We start from the raw sequence: 20412 nt of genomic DNA, 5'->3' as shown, positions 1-20412 counted from the left end.
CAAAGAAGTGCACACACAAACACAATAAATTATCAATAACTATCAAGCCGACAGAGTGATGACAGTGGAGGCAATGCTAGGTTGAGTGTAGATCAATTTTGTCGTTGTTGCAGCAAATGCTGTGGAGAGAGAGAGTGGGATAGAGGAAGAAAGGGATTAAGGCGGGGGAAGAAATGGGCGAGAGAAAACTTGGGTATATGTGCAGTGAATTATGTCCAAATCTCTCACAACCTCAGACAAGCAGGAGACACACGAGAAAAAGATCCAGAGTAAGGCTTAGCTAACACACTCACAATTCAAACAACACAAATTGCTGAATGAAAGATATTCATGCTTCGTTGGGATGTAGCTCACAGGGTCATATTTTAAGTGAAGTAAACTGTCATGAACGGTGCGGGGAAATAACACTGGGCGACTGGACCCAAATGCAGACACGGACACAGGGTAAAAGTACAAACAAAAAGGTTAAATATAAACGACAAACAAAATGTGAAAAAACTACAGGGTAACAGAAATACTAAGACTAGACGGTCGAAGGAAAACAGGAACGGGGAAACTACGGACGATCAGGGAACAGGACGAGGAAACAGGAACGCGGGATACTACGGAAGGAAACAAAGAAAACAAAGATTAATATAACAAACAACATGGAGCGCAAAACCTACGAACATGTAACAGGAGCCAATCCGACAAAGAGTTTACAAGGGGAAGGATAACAACGGGCCTCTTGACATAAACATCATATAGATAGCATTCAGGTGGTTTAAGTTGGTAGAACGCTGTTGCTAGATGACTGACAAGGAAAACTTTACTACTTCCATTTCAAAAAGATTGTGTGTTTCCTGCATTTCATTAAAATCATCTGTGTATGTAGCCTTGTGATACCATCTCGATTTTGCGAGCTCCATTGTGTTTTACTCGCAGATCAGTCTGGTAACATGCAACGGAGAAAATTTGGAGAAGTTTGCCTAGCGACTGAACCAATCAGCGTTGGTTAATGGTTAATCCAAACAGCAACCGGTATTTTTGCCAAAAGGTTCTCCAAACGAGAGTCAGGCTACTGTATATGTGCCCCATGAAATAAAATTTTATAATTTCATATACTACATGAGCTGGTCATTAAAGTGAATTCTCACCAGAAATGATGTAAACACGACACCATCTAAAGCACCCTTACACTGATTAAAAGCAGCATACAGTCTATCTGGGCTGCATCCTGCCTCTTGGCTTACGTAAGCTGGTACGCTGGTATAAAGGGTACGCAGTTTAATAAATGGATGGACAGACTGCATATCTTTGGAACATAAAACTTCAATCTACTGATTAGCTTATGACATACATTTTGTCCCCAGTGTATTCTGTACGCCTAGCTACAATGAATGCATGCACCTCCCTGTATAATGCAATACAGTTCAACTGCTACACAAACTACATCCACTGAAATGATCACACAGCTGAATCAAAAGCGGAACTTGAAACAGTATATGTCTTCTGAGACCTGAGAGGGGTGGAAGAGAGACGCTTAGAATGTCCAAACATTCCAGGTTTGATCCTCTAAGAGACATTAATATGCTCAATAAATGATGCATGTTAGATTTCAAATCTGGTTGTGTGAAGGGAATTACAATCAACATGTTTTTTGTTTGTTTTTAAACACGGGACAACATACGTTCTTTATCTGCTCATGATGCAGACGTTTTCTTTATCTTGGCATGCAATGTACAGCCCTGTATATCTTGGGAAGATACTTTCCTTTATCCTGTGATACAAGTGGGACTGAAATTTATAAATATGTCTCTTTGTAACTCAAAGCAGAGGACAAGTCACCCTTGGGTCACCCTCTACAGAACCTGACCTTGGGGGCACTCTTGCAAATGGGAGCCATTTATGCAGGCCCCTGGAAGACAGCTTACTTGCAAGGAAATTATTTGGAAATAAACTCACAGAGAAAGACGATCTTATTGTTTCCTCATCTTTCGGGATTGACCCTCATTGACTAATATTCCCACAACAATTTGGCACCCCAGATGGGATCTTGAGTAGCGAGAGGCGCATATGTGGCAGGACTGATGGTGAAATCTGTGCACAGTGGGTAAAGCTCCTACCTCAACCTTGCCACAAATTTAGCTGAGCATCCAACAACCGGCTTGACTAATTTTCCCACAACAGGTGTCATAGAGGAAAAAGTTTGTCTGGTCTTGGCAAAGATTTTGTGGTTAGGAGAGAAATCTGCTCACAGTTTCAACTCTTTTGAAATAACCATGACTAAGTTCTGGTGATTTTACAACTTAAAAACTATCGATTGATCTACTGAGAAGCATAAATATTCACCGCACATTTTGGGGACGAGATGACCTGTCAGTAGTGGTGGTAAAAAAAGCTTGAGCATGCATTAAATATTTAGTAAATTCTTCTGAGGGCCATACATACTGTGTTTTTGACAAATTGAATGACAATCTGACTAAAAGATATTGACATACATGAAGTAAAGCATCATTGCACCCTGTCATTTATATGTGGTAAGATATATGCAGGGTTTATCTGTCTTAATGACTGAGTTGTATGATTGTAGTTTTATTATCACCGTAATGGCTCCCATCTGAATCATGACAATACCTTTTATTCGTCATTTTGATTTGGCAGCACGTTAATTTGAATTTTGTTTCATTTGAATTGAAACACCTTCCAGTTGAACTGAACTGACACAAAAGGGGAAGACGGAGAGAGTGAGAAGCACAGAAAGAAATCGAGGGAGGGGAAAAATGAGAGAAGACGGAAAGAGATGGAAAAAAGGAAAGAGATGGGACATGAGGAATCTACAACTGACAAACAGGATGATGGTCAGCGAGGGGAACCAAACATGGGAGTAGATTATAAAAGGATGAAAAGCAGCAGGTGAAGAAGAGGGAAGGAAGAGAGGGGAAGGGTAGAAGAGAGGTAAGGAGGCACACCTGTGTGTTCCAAAGCCTTTGTCCTGGTAAGAGCAGTCCTGAATTATTCATGGCTGTTTTCCTTGCTGTGCCGGCTGCAGCGCATTGCTCACTGCAGAGGATAAAAAGGAAGAAATTCTGACTAGAAAATAAACTTCAAAAAATGCAGCTATATTTGCTGCTTTGATTCCACTGTAATTGCATGTGTGCATGCCCCCTTTGTTTTACATTGTTAGTTGCTGCACTTTGCTGTATCTCTCCGTACTGTTCAGTTGACTGATGTCGGACACATCATCATTTTGAGTCAGAACTAACAGGTTTTCATCCCATTGTGGGGATTTTGAGGACATAGATTTCACACTCTCTTACACAGAATTCACTCAGAATTCTTACATTGAAAAAAGTAATTAAAGTAAAAGGGTGTGGGGGGATGGTATGGTGCAATGCATTGCAACTTTATAGTAAATAGGTTGTGATTTCAGGCAGAGTTCCCAGTCTCTCTTTGAAACAGCCAAATATGCTACTGTTTAAGTTATTTCCATGGGCCCACGGCTGCTGGCTTTAGTCGCACCAAACTGTGATCCTACTTGGTGACAGGACCCATGCCAGAATGTGACGGTCTCCTCCCCTTAGTTGTACCCTGGGCAGTTGATCTTGAACTTGAAAGCTCTGTTTTAAGCATCTCCCTGCATTTTAAGTTGCACTTTCACCCAAGTTAAGGCTGTGTTAGGTGTGCTGATAGAAACCAAACCTTTCCTGCTTGACATTAAAAGCATTCCACCGGCGGGATGCTTTTGTTGTCATTATTAAAATAATATTATTAATGACAATAATCACTTTTATTATTACCAAATATGGACATATTTTGTGCTATTTGTCAGTAGATCAGTATTAAATACTGCATGGATGAATAGTGCAATATATATATCCTTCTCTATGGTGCATACAGTCATACCCAGTCCTCGTATACCTCTCCATGGTGCTGAAACAGCCAAGCCAAGTCACTTTTTGTTTCTCTATGTGGTGCTGAAACAGTCAGTGTTCAAAATTCCACAGTCAGTAATGAAACTGTAATTTTCCAACATCATGGTCTGGCTTGGCTCAGCTCAGTTTGACTCGCATCGTTATCCCAGCACAACAGGGATTTACATTTCAGTGACAGGGCTACCTGATTGAAAGTGTGTCTTCAGTGGTGCCGCTCTTCAGGCCTATGGCTCTATTGTAGTTCTGTGTATTTTAACTGTCTTTGGATTTTGGATTTTTATATTTCTCTCTGCTTTCCTGCTGCACACTTAAATCAATTTCACTACACATCTTTCTTAGAATGGGAGAAGGTGGCATGTCACAGGTTGGTTGAGGTCATCAGAGCGGCATGGTTTTGCTCAGTGTGGCTAAAAGTGTCAATGGAAAAGCTAGACTTGTGTAGCTTGAATAAAATAATGTTGCACGGGCAGTATGTAGTACATACATTTCATGCTCAGCATTTGGAGACCTGTATAAAATGGCGGCCAGTGTAGTGCACTACCTAGTATATAGGGAGCAACTTTGGAGTGTGTCTCTCCCCGTGGTGCTGAACCAGTCAAGCTCAGTCTCTCTTTCTTCTTAACCAAAGTTTGTCATGTTTCTGCCTGTGTTTGCATTACACACGCACACACACACACACACATACACACACACACACACACACATACATACACACACAAATATACACAAGTATCAAATTGAATTTGATGCATAGCTAATGCAATATCTCTAATTCCTTTTATAGCTGCTATTACTGTAACAGTACTATTACTACTGCCTTTGAAATCAGTGTTTATGCAGTTACCGAACATGAGTATGTTCATAATAGGCACAGATGGAGAATTGGAAAAAAAACTTTTTACAACTTCCAGTGCAGCTGAGGGTGGTTGCACCTTCATTTCACAGACATGTATTAAACCTGTTGCATTTTTATCATGAATGACTGTTCGTGTTACGGACACTCATCACAATAACCCCTTTTTTATATTTATTTAATCAAGCTAATATGCATTCACAGTTCATTGCAGTTCTCTAGTGGACAATGGCACCAATTATGGATGTTAGGAAATTGCTCTTACAAGGGGGAAAAAAAATGCATGTCTCCCTGTATTATTATTCTAATATAATACGTGTGCGACTGCAGTTATTTCGTTATGCAATAGAACCAATGTAGGCCTTTATTTTAAATATCAACGAGAGCTGAATTTCTGAAAATCAATTTGTAGTTAGTGTGTTACGACCTATCACTGACAAAATGGCGTGTGAAATGAAATGGAAGAGATACAAACTGGAGCACACTACTTTTCAGCTATTATGCATCCTCAGCGATTATCCAGATGAAGAAATGAACCATCCAAGGGAAGTTCATGCTGTAAATTTCAGTGAACAGAGACCACAATAATCTCTTGGTATCTGAAGAAGTCCATGACCCCACCCCCCTCCATCCCCGTAGCCCCAAAAGGGCCAGAATTTAAATATTTTTTTTACAAAGTGGGGCGAAGAATTACTAAAAGGAGGCTTGAGAACAGTCCTCGGTTATTTTGGGATTTCAAAGGGTCTCGATCCCCATTTGCTCGTCAAAACCCGAGGGATCAAAAGACACTAGAAAAAAAAAACCTTCGCAGAAAATCACATGGGCAGATAAACGGCTCTCACCCCTCACTTCTCTGCTGTTCTGTGGGGGAGGGGGGGTGGTGGTAAAAGATAATACCTTGCTCTAAGATACCTGGACTGTAGTTTGGGAGGTGAAGTGAAGCATGCTGTTTACTCTTTGCTTCTGATTTAAGCCTACAGTATGTGTTGTTCATTTATTTACCAGGTTTTGTGATACTAAATTATAATAATATGTTATGTCTGATGCCACCTTGAAATACATTACTTAATTTACCAAATACAGCATGTATAAGCATTCAGTGTTTTGCCATGATTAAATAAGCTTGGCTTCCAGAGAGAGAAACTAAATTTGTCCTCTGGGTGCCTGTCTGCAAAAGTAAACAAGAACAACAAAGGAAGTGTTTTGGCTCATCACATTTCTTGTTGAAGTTATAATTAAGTTGTTTTTACCATGAAAAAAGATAATACAGGTCAGTAAGGAAAATTAACTTCTTTATAACAGGATATTATGAAGTTTTGCGTCATAATGTACACATCACATCCTTTCAGTGCTCCTTTGTGTCAACTCAGTGAAACTATTTATTAGTGTTATTTTGTTTGAGACTTTAAACCTAACATTGAAGATGCAATACTTCGCAAAATTAACACAATTCTCCTCTTATATAGCTCTTGTACACTGAATATACAGTGCATTGCTCAGTTTTTAAATTTTGAGCAGCATATTCTGTTGTATTTAATAATGAGGAATAATAGTATATAAGTATGGGCTTGGTATATGTATGCAATGTGTACACTGTGTTTGCCAATGGATCAGTTTGTAATACTAGCTGCTTAAGTCAAGTACCAACAACTAACTCTGCATTAAGGAAGATTAAAAGAGATTAGGGCAGCTGATGAAAAAGGGATACAGTATAAAGAGTCTAATATGGTCTGTGTGCAGTGTTCAGAATTTGTAACAGGTACTGTGTTAGTGTGTAACAAAATAACATATTTCCTCACAAAATTAGGCATGTTTGATATGAAGTTGCATATTTCCCCACACAGCAATCTTGACACAAAGATAAAGTAAAAACACAGAAAAAAGGAGCAGGGTGCACATAATCATACGTCCCCGAATCAATCGGGGCAGCCCGAGCCATGACAGTACCTTTCCCCTAACGGACGCCACCTGGCATCCTGCCCAGCTTGTCAGGGAACTTCTCGTAAAAGTCAGATAACAACTGGGGGTCTAGTAGCAGCGAGAGCGCTCCTCGGGACCGTACCCCTCCCAGTCAACGAGGTACTGGTAACCCCGGCCCCGCCTGCGGACATCCAGAATGCACTCCACCGTGTAGGCTGCTGGTGTATACGCAGGTTATACTAGCCAGTGATTCATGTCCATGGCTCTGCACCATATTATCAGGAAATGCATAAAGAGAACACTGTGAAGAGTCTTCGCTTGCGCTTAAGTGCCTCACTGACTCATCCTTGATGTTGATAACAGTAGCAAAAGAAGAACATGATTAAAACTTCAAAGTTCAATCTTTATTATCTCTGTAATGTCAAGGCTGTTTTCAATAATGTTCCTGCAGTATACATGTATGTGCCTGGATTAACTAACACAATGAATGCAGAAAGAAACTATTTCAATCAGCAATTTGACAGATACATCAGTGAATTGTATTTAACACAATATGGTTGGTGATGGAGGTGGATATGTGTGGAATTCATGAACAGCTGATATTAACTTGCTCTACAAACACAAGAGAATATGAACTAATTGTGATTGTGTCTTTGTTCCTCACAGGACGGCATGGGCAACCTGAGAATAACAGAGAAGGGCCTGAAACTAGAAGGGGACTCTGAGTTCCTCCAACCCCTCTATGCCAAAGAAATCCAATCCAAACCAGTAAGTGACTCAGAAAGATGCAATCATACTGTTTTCATTGCATATTGTAAATCCTTGTGATGCCGGATTTTCCTTTATTTAGCAAGTCCTAAGTCCTTGAGCCTTCATCCGACACAGGGGGAAAATCATGCGAGACAATCCTGTTGGGAATAATACTGGACCAAACTACAAGTGTTTCCACTCCACCTGCATCCACAACATGTATTGATTTCACAGTGTCTAACAGCTTCAATTACATTCACAGAAGCTTTTCAAACCATCCAGACAGATTCCGTGGAAAGAAAAAGCTCTAAACTGCATGCTCTCACAAAGGCAACTGAAAACCATTGATCCATTCCCTGCTACATATTTAGGCCAGGTTATGATGTCAGCAGACTGAGCTGAGTAGTCCGAATGTGCAATTCTCTATCCACTGCTTCTGGGGGATCCTAAAGCGCTCCCATGTCTGATATGATATGTAGTCGGTCTAATGTGCTGTGGGTCTGCCATTCTGTCTCCTGTCAGTAAACCTCCACAGGGAGGTGGTTCCTTCAAATAGAAGGGGCAGTAGTTGTAGTACAGGCTTATCCCTGATGCCCTAGTGCCCCAAAAGGCTGAGAAAAAGTAATTTCTTTGCATATTGTGCCTGCAATCCTGTTCTTACAGTCATCCCCCAAAGATTCCGACCATAAGGCTGCATGTACAGTGACCAGTAGATCAGGAGCAAAGGCAGGGTCTTTGGAATAAACCCTTGGTATGTGACAGTCAGCTGAAGAGGATTTTTATTCAGTTTCAAAAGCAGATAGTTTCCAGAATTAATCTGCCGTTAATTATGGTTTTGTGATGGAGCAGATTTTAGCAAGGATTCAAGCCATTGAGTCACATTTACAAGACAAATCCTATTATGCCACCCTACAGTTGGAGCAGCCTGATAATAAGGAGTTGCAATAGTCCTGCCTAGAAGTAACAAATGCATGGACTAGTTTTTCGGCATCTTTCAGACACACAATGTTCCTCATTTTCGCAATATTACGCATGGTGAAAATATTAATTCCTTGTAGTTAGTTTAATGTGAGAATTGAAGGACATATCCTGATCAAAAATAACACCCAGATTCCTTAGTGTGGTGCTGGAGGACAACACAACATCATCAAGAGTAATAATATATTTAGCTATTGAGTTTCGGAGGCCTTCGGGGGCCAAGTACAATCACTTCAGTTTTATCTGAGTCATCCAGTTTTTTATTTCCTTAATGCACATGCACACAAGTTTGTCTAATTGATAGGTTTCTCCTGGTTTGATCGAAAAATATAATTGTGTATCGTCAGCATAACATCGTCACCAATTCCTTATAATATTTCCTAAGGGAAGCATATATAAGGTGAATAGAATCTGTTCAAGGACAGAACCCTGTGGGACTCCGTGACTGACTTTATTGTGTATGGAGGATTTGTCGTTAACATGTACAAACTGAGATCTATCTGATAAATAAGACTTCTCTATTAATTCTCCTCTATTAAAGATGAGTAATAGGCTGCTCTGGCATTACTGAGGTCCTTCCCATATATGTTTAGAGTTTTTTAGACTTTCTTGAAGATTTGAGTCTGACAGAGTAAGTCAGTATGGTTATCTGATATCAGATCATTTTTTAATACAGCTTTAGATGGCAGAGCTCTGATGTTTAATAATCCACATTTTATTTTACAATTTTGTTGCATTATCGCAGATTTGGTGTTGATTCGTATCAAGTTTATCTGTATAGCTCCTCCTCTGTTAATTTTTTGATTTAATTAATTTAGATGATCGTGAGGCACACAGCTTTTGTATAGGTCTCTGGGCTGGAAAGCGATCCACAGGGAGCGGAGAGAGGTGTGTAAGACTGCGACTCTGCTTCCTGTTGGTCTGTGGTAAGGGCAGCGCAGAGGTGTATTAAACTGTGACTCTGCATTCTGATCCCAACACCAGACCAAGGCATAAAGTTGAGGTATTGAGCGGAAGATAAATGGGTCCATCCCCAGCTCCTCCAATCCACTTGTCAAAGTGAGTATCTTGGGCAGATACTAAAAATGAGTGTGGATATGGTGTGTAATTTAAAAATACTTTGTGTGGTCGGAAGTCTAGGAAGGTGCTTTATGAATGCAAGTCCACATTGCATCAAATAGACATGATTTTACATCTTGTCATGTCACAATTAAACCGGGATATAGTATATTGTTCTAACCAGACATGCCATGCTGTTTTGTGGCAAGATGATGCCATGTATCATGCTGTGTCATAACAAGACTTGTCATGTCATGTGATTTCATGTCATGTCTTGTCATAACAAGACCACAGGAAAAGACACAGCATAATGACATGCACCATATGGTCCCATCAGGGCACCTGTTTCAGGCCAGGTGGTCTTGGTGGGGAAGGAAACACATTAAACAACCCTGGCATCTAGTGTGCTGCACAGAGTCACAACTCCAGCATCCGTGTTCGTGCCGGAAATCATCAGCATTAACCGATTCAAATGCAAAGTGCGTCTGAGGTCCCTTTGTATGTTCTGTTTACAAAAATAACATTCGGATGTTCTTCCTGCTGTCCCTCTTACAACTACAGGCGGTGTCTCCAAGTCTAGAGATGTCAGAGAAATGGAGAGATGGGCATGATAAAGTGATATGCACTCTCCCCTTTTCTATCTTCTACTCTGGCAGTAATAATAGCTGTGTGCAGGTAGTCGAAGGATGGCTTGATAATGCAAGAGCGCAGTGCCCTTTATCTCTGCTGTCTAAGACCTTACGCAAGCAGAGAGAGAGGATGAGCAATGGAGAAGGGGGAGCAGAGAGGAGCACTAGAGAGTGATGTAGCAAAAGAGAACTGAGTAAGGATGGAGAAGAGGAATGAGAAAGATGAATAAAAAGAGGAAGTAATAGAGAAACAGGGAGACAGATGGACGAGGACTGGATTTGAACGAGAGTAATGGGAAGTCAGTGAGCATATTTTGACAGGCAGTAACGCGCAGCAAGCGGCCAAGCTCAACACCAATGCAAACAAGCACAGCATGCTCAGTGATATCATGGCATGGTAAATTATTCATACTGAAATAAAGTCCAAATTTTCACCAAACAAACAGTACAAGAAGCAGCTATGATTTAGCATCAATTTAACACTATTTTCAGACAGGTTTTGTTAGTGGAGGCCAGCTGATGAATATTTATCATCAACATATATTCAAACATGTAAATACAAACTCATATATCTACGACTGGAGGCTGTTGTTGCCATTGCTCATTAAAAAAAAAACAGGTTTGCCAGAACAGTTGATAGTACAAGGGATTTATTCCACATACTTAAATCAAACTGTTTGCCCAAACATAGTGGCAAAATGGAGAATAGAATGGAGATGAATAGAAAGAGACTCAGAGTAGAAAAACGAAATAGGGCATATAGGAAGTGAGAAGGAAGACAGGATACAATAACTAACTCCCTAGCAGAGGGAGAGAGAGGACAGAGCAATGTGAAGGTTGCTGTTACAGCTTTAGCAGAGGTGGTGAGAGGAATAGTAATACCAAGAGGAAGTGATGGCAAAAAACAACAACTGGTCAGTCTAGGAGTGGCAAGAAAGACAGATTGAAAAAAATGAAACCAAGAAAAACCCCTGCTGCGTGCTGCAGTCGTTTCTCTGTGCATATGATTGCAGTCTGGTCTTTTTGTATCGCCTGATGCTTCCTGCACTGCCTCTTTTCTATTTAGTCTTCTCTGTGTGTCTCTTGTCTTTAGACCCTCTATCTTTCTCTAAGTTTGGCTGGTTTCAGTTCAGAATTGGAGCACTGTTACCTGTATTTGATAGAAAAGCTTTTACTAACGAGATTCAGAAAGCAACCATAACAATCTAGTATCATGGTTCATATAGCATAGAATGATAAAGATCAGCACTTCAACTGAACGTGACTAGTTCTATATTACCAAAGTAACCAACTACCTGGTGAACATAGTGATGTATTTCAGCCGCTGATGAGCCAGTTGTGTCTCCACAACAGAGTGTAAAGGAGAGTCAATATTGGACTTACATTTGTCAAGTTGCCAGACACATGAGTCCATATTAAAGCTAATGTTGCTCTATATCTTAATTCAACCAGTTGAGTTATTTTGTCTTTTTCAAAGTCTTCGGAGCAGCTCTGCCTCCAATTAATATTTATATAACCATTTCACATTTTCCTCCAAGTCTCTCATATCACTCCTCTATCTTTTTTCTGAATTTTCTCTGTGTGAGAAGTATCCTGCTGGGAGTAATATGGTCTGTTGCATTGGTAACAAAGGGAATAGGGAGACGGAGTGGTTTAGAGGCACATCACAACAACAAACTAAACACATGTACTGTATACAAACAGCCCCAAAAGACTTCTGCAGTAGACCCTCTGAGGCAGGTGAATGGAACAATAAGCTAGCTACTATGAAACACAACATGACTAATACTAAGGCTGGGTGATAAAGACGAAAAACTCTGCGGACCTGTTCGGTATTGTTTCCATACCAGGCAGTGATGGTCCCTGTCAGGATGCTGGAGGGTAAACCTGGAATTGCTTTAGGCATTTAAGGTATATCTATCCTGTCCCCCAGCCTTACTGTATTTATTACCAGAGCTTAGTAGCATGTTATACAGTACAATAGACTGTCCAGTGTTTCTCATCAGGCTGGTATGGATTACAAGTTGGTTGGGTTGCCATAAAATTCAGGTAGTGGCTGATAACCATGTGTCTATACTGCAAATGTCCTGTGTTGCATGATGCATGCAAGTGAAAAACATGTCTGATGCGCTTCTGGTGAAGACATGGGGTAAGAGTGAGATAATGGATACAAGTGGTCAAAATTAGATAATGGATGGCAACCCTTTGTATGTTTAGATGCTGAAGGGAGATGGTTTTGGTGCATGTTGGTCATACAAAGTCCAGGACTTTAAATATAGAAGATCCAGGGATCCTTACCCTGAATCCTGTGTCCTAAGTTTAGTAATATTGTGGTTTTAGTTGAATGTTGACAGTAAACATGTCCTACAGTATGTGCTGTTCCAAAATTCTAGGAATACAAATGTTTAACATTTTCACCAAATGTTTTGCTTTGAATGAAGCTGACTGACATTGGACTTGTCAAACTGCTAGCCTGCTCCCTTTACAACACATTGTTGACAGATTAGACCCTTTTTCATAGACTCCATTTTTTGTGTTTTATTGACAGCTGCTGTTATATGGGCACAACTGCAGGTAATGAAAGCAAACGTGTGGGCAGTGATTCCTCAGCACACTGAGGCCCGTGAACACAGAATTATATTTGGCAGCTGCCGGCAGAAGTTAAAAACCACAAGAGCAAAGTGGTAAAACCTGTGGTTGTGAATCCCAAAAGGTGGTCCATCAGCCAAGTATACACCCAATACCACATTGGGGTACATCTGTTGTAAGCAGGAACGCTATGGTCAAAGCGTATTACCTGCCAGGAAAGAGATGCTGGTAATGATTTAAAATTGAGTTGTGTATATGTGTCATCATGGCAAAATGTGATGCTGGAGACCACCACTGTAGCGAGAACACAAAGGTGAACCAGAGTATTTTTGCCAGGTGTTTATATGTCAGTCTGACAGTCATTAAACATTACAGGTGTGTGGTTGAGATCAAAATGAAGGCCAGGTTTGAAAATGGATGTAATTAGAGCAAGGGGTCCAGAAGTATGGAAGGGGCCATTGAGCTACCACATTACACCCTTGGCGCATTTGGCATTGGGGCTGGTAATATCCCATCACAAGTCATTTTTTTCTCTACTTACATTGTAGCGCAATACTGTAAACATTGTACAATTCGCCTGGCATTTATCTCATCACCTGCCATGCCTCAAAGAGGATATCATGCAGTCTGAAACAGATTACGACAAAGGTTTATTTAAACACGCCTCATTCACTAAGACATGATCGCTGTTATTGCAAAATGTTTGGTAACAGTCTCAATGTCTTAAAACCAGTGAAACGAAAAGTGGCTTGAATATTTTTTTTTCCGGGAATGTTCTCAGAACTTTGTTTTGTTATCAACCTTTTTAGATAGAAGTCAATTGCATTTGAAAGCAGTCTGTTTCTCAGTCACTGCTCCCTCGTTAGGACTGACCTTTTACAGAGCCTCAGTTTGGAGAATATGGTCAGTTCTTCTGTTTTGTTTTGTTCTGTCTTGTGTTTTGTATCTTGGTAGATTTTTAATCCCTGTACAGTTGCATTCCTGTTTCAGTCATTGGCCTAAAGTACAGTTGGTCAAGAAAGCCGCCTAACTATACAGTAGTTTTAAGGAAGTTGGATCTCAGTGAGGTGGTTTTTAGCGATAAAGGTCAGACCATCTTTTTTTAGAATTTGATCAATATTCCATGATTTTGAATATTTGGGAACTGCGAATGAGAGCCGCCTAAACTTTTCAGAAAACATTCTACTAATAAAGTTACAGGTTTTTTTCACTCCTCAGTGAAACGATTTTGACGGCATGAAGGCATATTTTGGTTAATGGTATGCAAGTAACTGGTAGTTAGTACATTATAAGCACTGCAACGCCTTCTATGGAGTAAAACTTCTTATTAGCCTTAGTTTCAGGTCACACCACATTGTTATTGTAATAATTTCTTGTTTGTATATCATGCATTTGGTGTATTTACTGTGAGAACTTCTATACGTTTGGCAAGAGTCATAATGTTATCAGTTCTATACACACAACGCATATCCCCTGCCCGATTGCGAGCGCAGCACAATGGTCCGGCCGTTATCTCTAATTAAGAAGTTGACTGAGGCATGAAGATTAGTCGGGCACAGAAAGAGCAGAGTGTCCGACGTGATCAGCATTACGGATTGGTGCAGGGCACTCTGGGAAATGGAAGTTATCAAACAGAGCAGAAGGCTGAAGTTCTAGTGTTCGGGCAGTTACGCTGTGTGTGTTTGAGTGTGAACTTGTGTGTTTGTATGCATTTGTTCGTGCTTTTTAGTACTACAGCTGGCTTAGCCTATTATATACTGTAGGACCAACCCCCAAGTCAGCACAGGTGCATGCTGATCCATCTAAAGTGGTAACAGAAAGTTAACTTCTGTCTCTTCGCAGGGCCGTCCGCTGTTCCTACAATCGTCCAGAAACGTGTCGGTCAATATTGTCAACAGCAACAACCAGCTGCTCACACAACTTGTAACAGGTAAGACGCAACATGCTTTCATGTGGTTTTGTGATGTTTTCTTTTGATGTGATGTTTTTTTTTTTTTTTTTTAAACATCAAACCTGACAACACTGACGACATCATCTGCAACAGATGCGCAACATGTAGAATTTGCGTATGTTCCACTCGTCAAAGAAATTTTCTTTTCAAGTTTTCCTTTGTGACATTTTACATTTTTATGCTTAAATTGCCACTTGGAACATTTATTTTCTAAAGAATGATTAAGCTTTTTGGGATCCTTGCTAATGACGCTGTACAGATTGTATAATTTGAATACAATTATAACACATTAATGGAATGATTAAATAAAACTCAGAGAATAGGAAAAGAAAATGTTGGTAGCAGATATGTTGTTTCTCATACTTTTAATCATTGTGCATTTTTAAATTGATCTTGGGACCCTTTTGGGAGACCAGGCTCAGTTCAGGAAGAACAGCTCTAACTGTTGGGAATTACTGCTTCTTTTTTCACAATTACACATTAGCATATCATAAATTCCTCCACTGTTCCCCTTAACTGTGCCAGCAGAGGCCTCAGTTGCACCACCATAACTCTGTGATCGCACTTTCTGCTTTACATTCCCCCATTCTCCGCCTGTCACACTCTAATAGAGTTGGCAGTCTTCAGTGGATGGAAATCACTTTGTGTAAACATGCACAGGAAGTGTCTCACATTTAAAACGTGTACTGACATTTGCCTTCTGGGTCTTAAAAAAGGAGGGAGATGAAGTCTACTTGGATGTTTCTCTTGCATGATGTGCATGGGGAGGAACTTTACATCCCACATGGAGAGTGACAGAATCAATTGTTCACATGTCAATCAGTCACCCCCAGCGCCAAGTGTTTTCTGCCACTGCATGAGACAAAGCAATTTAAGTGTGAGGGAGTTGTCTACATTTTCTATTTCTTGTTTGTCGTGACACCAGTCCCAGCTTCGTCACCTTGGATCTGAGTATTTTCTCGAGTTTCCTGTAAACCTTCGGTGAACTCTGATCTTATTATCTGATCTTGCAATCCCCCTCAGCCCAACTGAGCTTTTTTGCATCTTTTAGCTCGTTGTTTTGCTTTTCAGCTCACAACTTTACTGTTTTTGTTCATATCGTATCTACTGTGCGTTAACAAAGAGATGTTTAATCAGGAGACCAAAATGGAGCTAAAAGGAGCAATTGTTTTCTAACACCTTATATATTTAGTAAGTTTAGAATATGTCAGTGTTGTGTTTACACGCTGCCTCCCGGTGAGGGGTCTCAGCAAGTGACACATCAGTGTTGGTTATCGCAGTGTTGTTTTTAGTAAATCCAGAATGTGCAAATAAGTTTCCTTGTTTTCTTTTGATGACTTAAAGTGAGTGACATTTTTGTTGTTGTGCCCCTATGTTTCAATGGTGATGGAGAGGAAAGCATACATGCCTGCATCTTTGTTGAAGTAAATAAGTGATGAATCACTTCCATGCATAAAGCTTACATCAATAATAGCTTAATTTGATGATCCATGATAAGGAAGATACAGAAAAATGGAAATACATGACAAAAATAGCATTTTGTCAATATTTTGCTATACATTGAATATCATCCACATGGATGCATAATTCAAAGTTCAAATACCAAGTTAATTCAATAATAAATCAGCTCCGGCTCTAATCGCTCCTCTCTGATGTCTCCTCTCTCCCTGTGTGTTCGGTTCAGGATCCAGTGGATTTAAAGCACGAGGCAAGATGTTTGAAGTCAAATCCACCTCTGGGAAGCTCCTCTTCTCCGCCGACGAACAGGAGGTGGTGGTCGGCGCTGAGAGGCTTCGAGTGATGGGTGAGTGACCAGCTGGCCTGTACAGACACTGACCAGTTGTGTGATACTAGAGTGGATACATACATCAGATGTTGGTGTTTTTTGACAGAGGACATTTTGTTTAACGGAACATGTTTCTCTGAAGGTACGCAGATATTTCTTTCCCTAACTGGAATTCTTGTTTTGCTGTCATCAAGGAGTTTACTGTGCAGGGTATGAAACTTTTCATATGAAATGTTCTTACCTTGTGCAAGAATTGAATTATGACTTAAACCAACTGGAAACGGAAGATACTACACACACACACACAGCACTTATGTACTCAAACTGACATAAGCTAGAGGATGTCCAACAGGGCTCAGGGAATAAAAGTTGTCCTTTCGACAAATTACCTCATATTTGCCAACAGGATGCAGGGAGAGAAAGGTGGCATGTGGTCCTTATAGAAGTGACAAAGCTGTTGTGACTGCAGTGACCAGTCAGCCAGTGATGCCACTGCAAAAGATGATTTCCTGTGAGAGTAGAGAGGTGTAACTGTAGGCAACATTAGCTCACTATAACAGCATGAATACAAGCATAAAGAAAGAAAATGGGAAATATCTTCTGCCAATAGGAAATGCAGACCTGATGTTGACTTCTCTTTCCTGTGGTCCATGTCGTAACCCCGGTGCATGCACCCAGATATGAGTACCTGGCATGCTTGGTGGTTGGTTAACGTTGTGAAAACACTGTTGTTAGGCGATAACACAGATACCACTTGTATCTTTTTTGAAGGAATTGTTAGTAATATGTTGCATAATGTATTTTTTTTCTAGAATAACTTACATGAGCTTGATCATATATAAAGACATCACCACGCATCACAATCGTAACTATTTTAATATTTATCATTCTGAATTAGTAGGCTATAATAATATTTTGGATAAAATATGAACTTGAAATATATTTCCATACTCCTCCACGTAATGCAAACAGCAGGGCTTCCAAATGTGAGAAACACCATTGAAGATTTTAGTCCAGACTTCAAACTCTCCGCATTAATTAGGAAAACCAGCCGACCATGCTACGTGAGGACAGATTTAATCATCGCTTATTCCTTACATTTTGTACACTCACTCATACAACAGAATAATTAGGAGGGAACTGAAGTAACTTGCATTGAGTCATAACTAAGATGCCAAATGTTACTGCGGTAGATGTTGAGCTCCAGCCAACTAGCACACATGCTTTTCTGAAGTCATGATGTCTTTGATTCATTGATTTACATCTGTTTCCTTCATCCCCTCTCTCATTCTTTATTTCTTCCTTTTCTCCCTCCTAATTAAAAAAGTATTTTCTTCATCCCGTTCCTGTTTCCTCTCTAACATCATTCACAATTATACTTCCATCTGCCATCATTCACCACCACTCATCCATCCTCCCACCCGTTCATCAATCCATCCATTCGATCTCATTAATAGATAAACAGATTTTTGAAGTGTCTCCCTCTTGACTGGGCCGCACATTTCCACTTAAGAGCCCCCACGGTTGCACTGTCTCTGTCTCTCTCCCGCTGACTTACTCTCCGTCTCGCTCTGACACATACCTTTCAGAGCCCTCTGTGTGAGCAATTACTCCTCATCCTCATCTACATTCATTTACATCCTTTCCAGCCTCACTGAGTCAGAGTTCATTACTGTCACCCACCTCAGCAAAGTGCTCCTCTTAACAGAGGGAGACACAGATGGAGGGTGGTGATGAGGACGCTGAGGGGAGAGTAAGGACAGGTAGTGTTTTGAGTTGTTTAGCAGTAGGGAGTTGTTTTTTTACGCCGTATTTATTTTATAGTCATAATTATTGAAATATTGACCCGTAAATTCTGCGACATCTTGACATCAATAAACACAACAAGTTTACCAAACCAACTTCTGTGATCGCTGTTATGTGATGTTCAAACAGACACTTGTGGGTCCTCTTTGATTTGCAGCTTGAAACTGGAATGGCACAAACAAGTGTTTTAGAAGAAGTCTCATTAGACAAAGAGAAGCAGAAAACAACTTTAATCAAGACTAACAGGACTAAACAAGTATTGATACAACCAATTTATTTTCTTACTTAATTATTCTAGCTAACTTTTCTTGGAGCCTTGACAGTAAAGGAATTAAAACTCTCAGGTTTGTCCTCAAGGCGTCAAAGAGTTCATCCTCTGGTGAGCATCTGTCACATTAGATACTGACTTTCATGTGTGGTGCAAGTTATCTAAAATCTTATAAGCAATCGGGTTGAAGCTGTGAAGTTTTTCCTGTTTGGAGTTCTAACAGAGCTATTTGGATTTTACCAAGATAATATTAATTCATGCTTTGTGGGTCCTGAATATACACAGCAAATTTACTCAATCTGGCTAAGGGTTTTTTGACACAGCTTGTCATGGGACAAAGTGTTTGCTAAGGTTTAGGCACAAAAAAAATGACTTAAAGAGAGGTCATGGCTTGGGTTGGGGTTAGACGACCTTCATCATCAAGGTTAAAATTGAAGCTTCTAACTTAGGATATAAAATGATACAAATGCACCTCATACCACCTTGTAACTGCATCATTAACTCTGCAGTGAGCACATAATTCTTCCAGACATAACACATATTATGTTGGGTAACTTAAAAAACCTTTGGTTTTGTTTCAGGTGCAACTAAAACAACGGCCTCCTGGGGAAAGTCTTGTGTTTTTTTGACCCATCCATGACCCCGACCCCCTCCCTTTGTGGACTTTGGTGGTCTTTATATTATCACCAAAGTCCACAAAGGGAGGGTCACCATAGACTGTATAAAAAAATGAATGTAGCCTCTCAATCAAGGTCCGTTTTGTCAACTTGATCCAATCGTACTTGCCTACGGGAGTCGCCTCATGTACGACGTTAACTTCGCCTCATTTCCTCTTACCAAATAGGGCATTGATGTGATGTTGGAAGGAGGGAGATACAGCTAGCTGTCACTCAAGAGGCCACACCCCTAATTATTCATACACTTTAACCTCCAATAAAATAAAACCTAGCCTGGTACAAAAAAAAAAAAACCTCAGTGTTTAACAAAACAAACAGACTACAATGTTTTTTTTGTACCAGGCATTAAATAGGTTTAACATGGGTGTCAGTAAGAAATTGCTCTGTTATCAAACCTGCCCCTAGTGGACATTCGGAGAACTGACATTTTTGGCACTTCCTTATTGGGTCAACCAGGAAGTCGCTGTGGTGGGGGCTTGTATGTCAGCTGACTTGCTCCTCTTATAATTACTACGGCCGCTAGAGGTTTCCATCTTACAACAAACATAAATATGAGTCGTAATAAGTTTCTTGCACAATCAACCTATACTGTACCATTGTTTACTCTGAACTCGTATTTGTGGTCCATTTCAGACACTAGTAACACACGTAACTCAGCAATACATCTCATACTTATTTGGAGAGCTTTCAAAGAGAAAAAGTACAAAATATTAGGCAGATTTTATTCTCTGTTGAACTGGGATTCAGATTAAAACATACCTAGTTGACTTTGTTTGACTTTTAAATTGACTGCAGGTCTGTCTGTCTTATTTGAATAAATACAGTCCAAGAGTCAATCAAACAAATCAACCATACAAGTTGTGCTCTCTGGAGACCGAGGTGACGGCACCAGCGAGATAAAGGAACAAAACTGTTTTGAATTCAGTCTTTCACAGCACTTCAGTCATTTGTGATGACTACACTAAAAAGCCATTGGGAGCAGGTGTAGGGAGAGAGTCGGAACAGAAACACGGAGGGAGAGAGTGCCAATGATTTTCCAATTACTCCATTTATCTCCACAGCCGTTTGATGAGGCTGCTCAGGGCTACGGGGCTAATCAAACGCCTTGGCAACCGCCGCCTCAGCAGACAGAGATGGCCCTTTGACTTCCCAAAAGGTTTCTTGTGTGTAGCACCTGAGTGCGTACTCATGTCTCTGATTGTTTTTTATATAATGTATCTGCATGTGTCTTT

At 40.3% G+C, this 20412-nt stretch overlaps 1 protein-coding gene across 1 annotated transcript in view; it reads left to right on the top strand.

Moving 5' to 3' along the window:
* The window catches only part of sgcd (sarcoglycan, delta (dystrophin-associated glycoprotein)), a 121946-nt gene that overhangs the window by 50920 nt on the left and 50614 nt on the right, over positions 1-20412 (top strand). The window contains exons 3-5 of the mRNA XM_083926828.1: positions 7354-7455; positions 14535-14622; positions 16328-16447. Coding sequence (XP_083782954.1) covers positions 7354-7455; positions 14535-14622; positions 16328-16447 — 310 coding nt within the window. The remainder of the gene's footprint in view (positions 1-7353; positions 7456-14534; positions 14623-16327; positions 16448-20412) is intronic.

Source organism: Echiichthys vipera, assembly GCF_963691815.1.
Source record: "Echiichthys vipera genome assembly, chromosome: 14".
Taxonomy (NCBI): domain Eukaryota; kingdom Metazoa; phylum Chordata; class Actinopteri; order Perciformes; family Trachinidae; genus Echiichthys; species Echiichthys vipera.
This window is presented reverse-complemented; position numbering and strand designations above follow the sequence as displayed.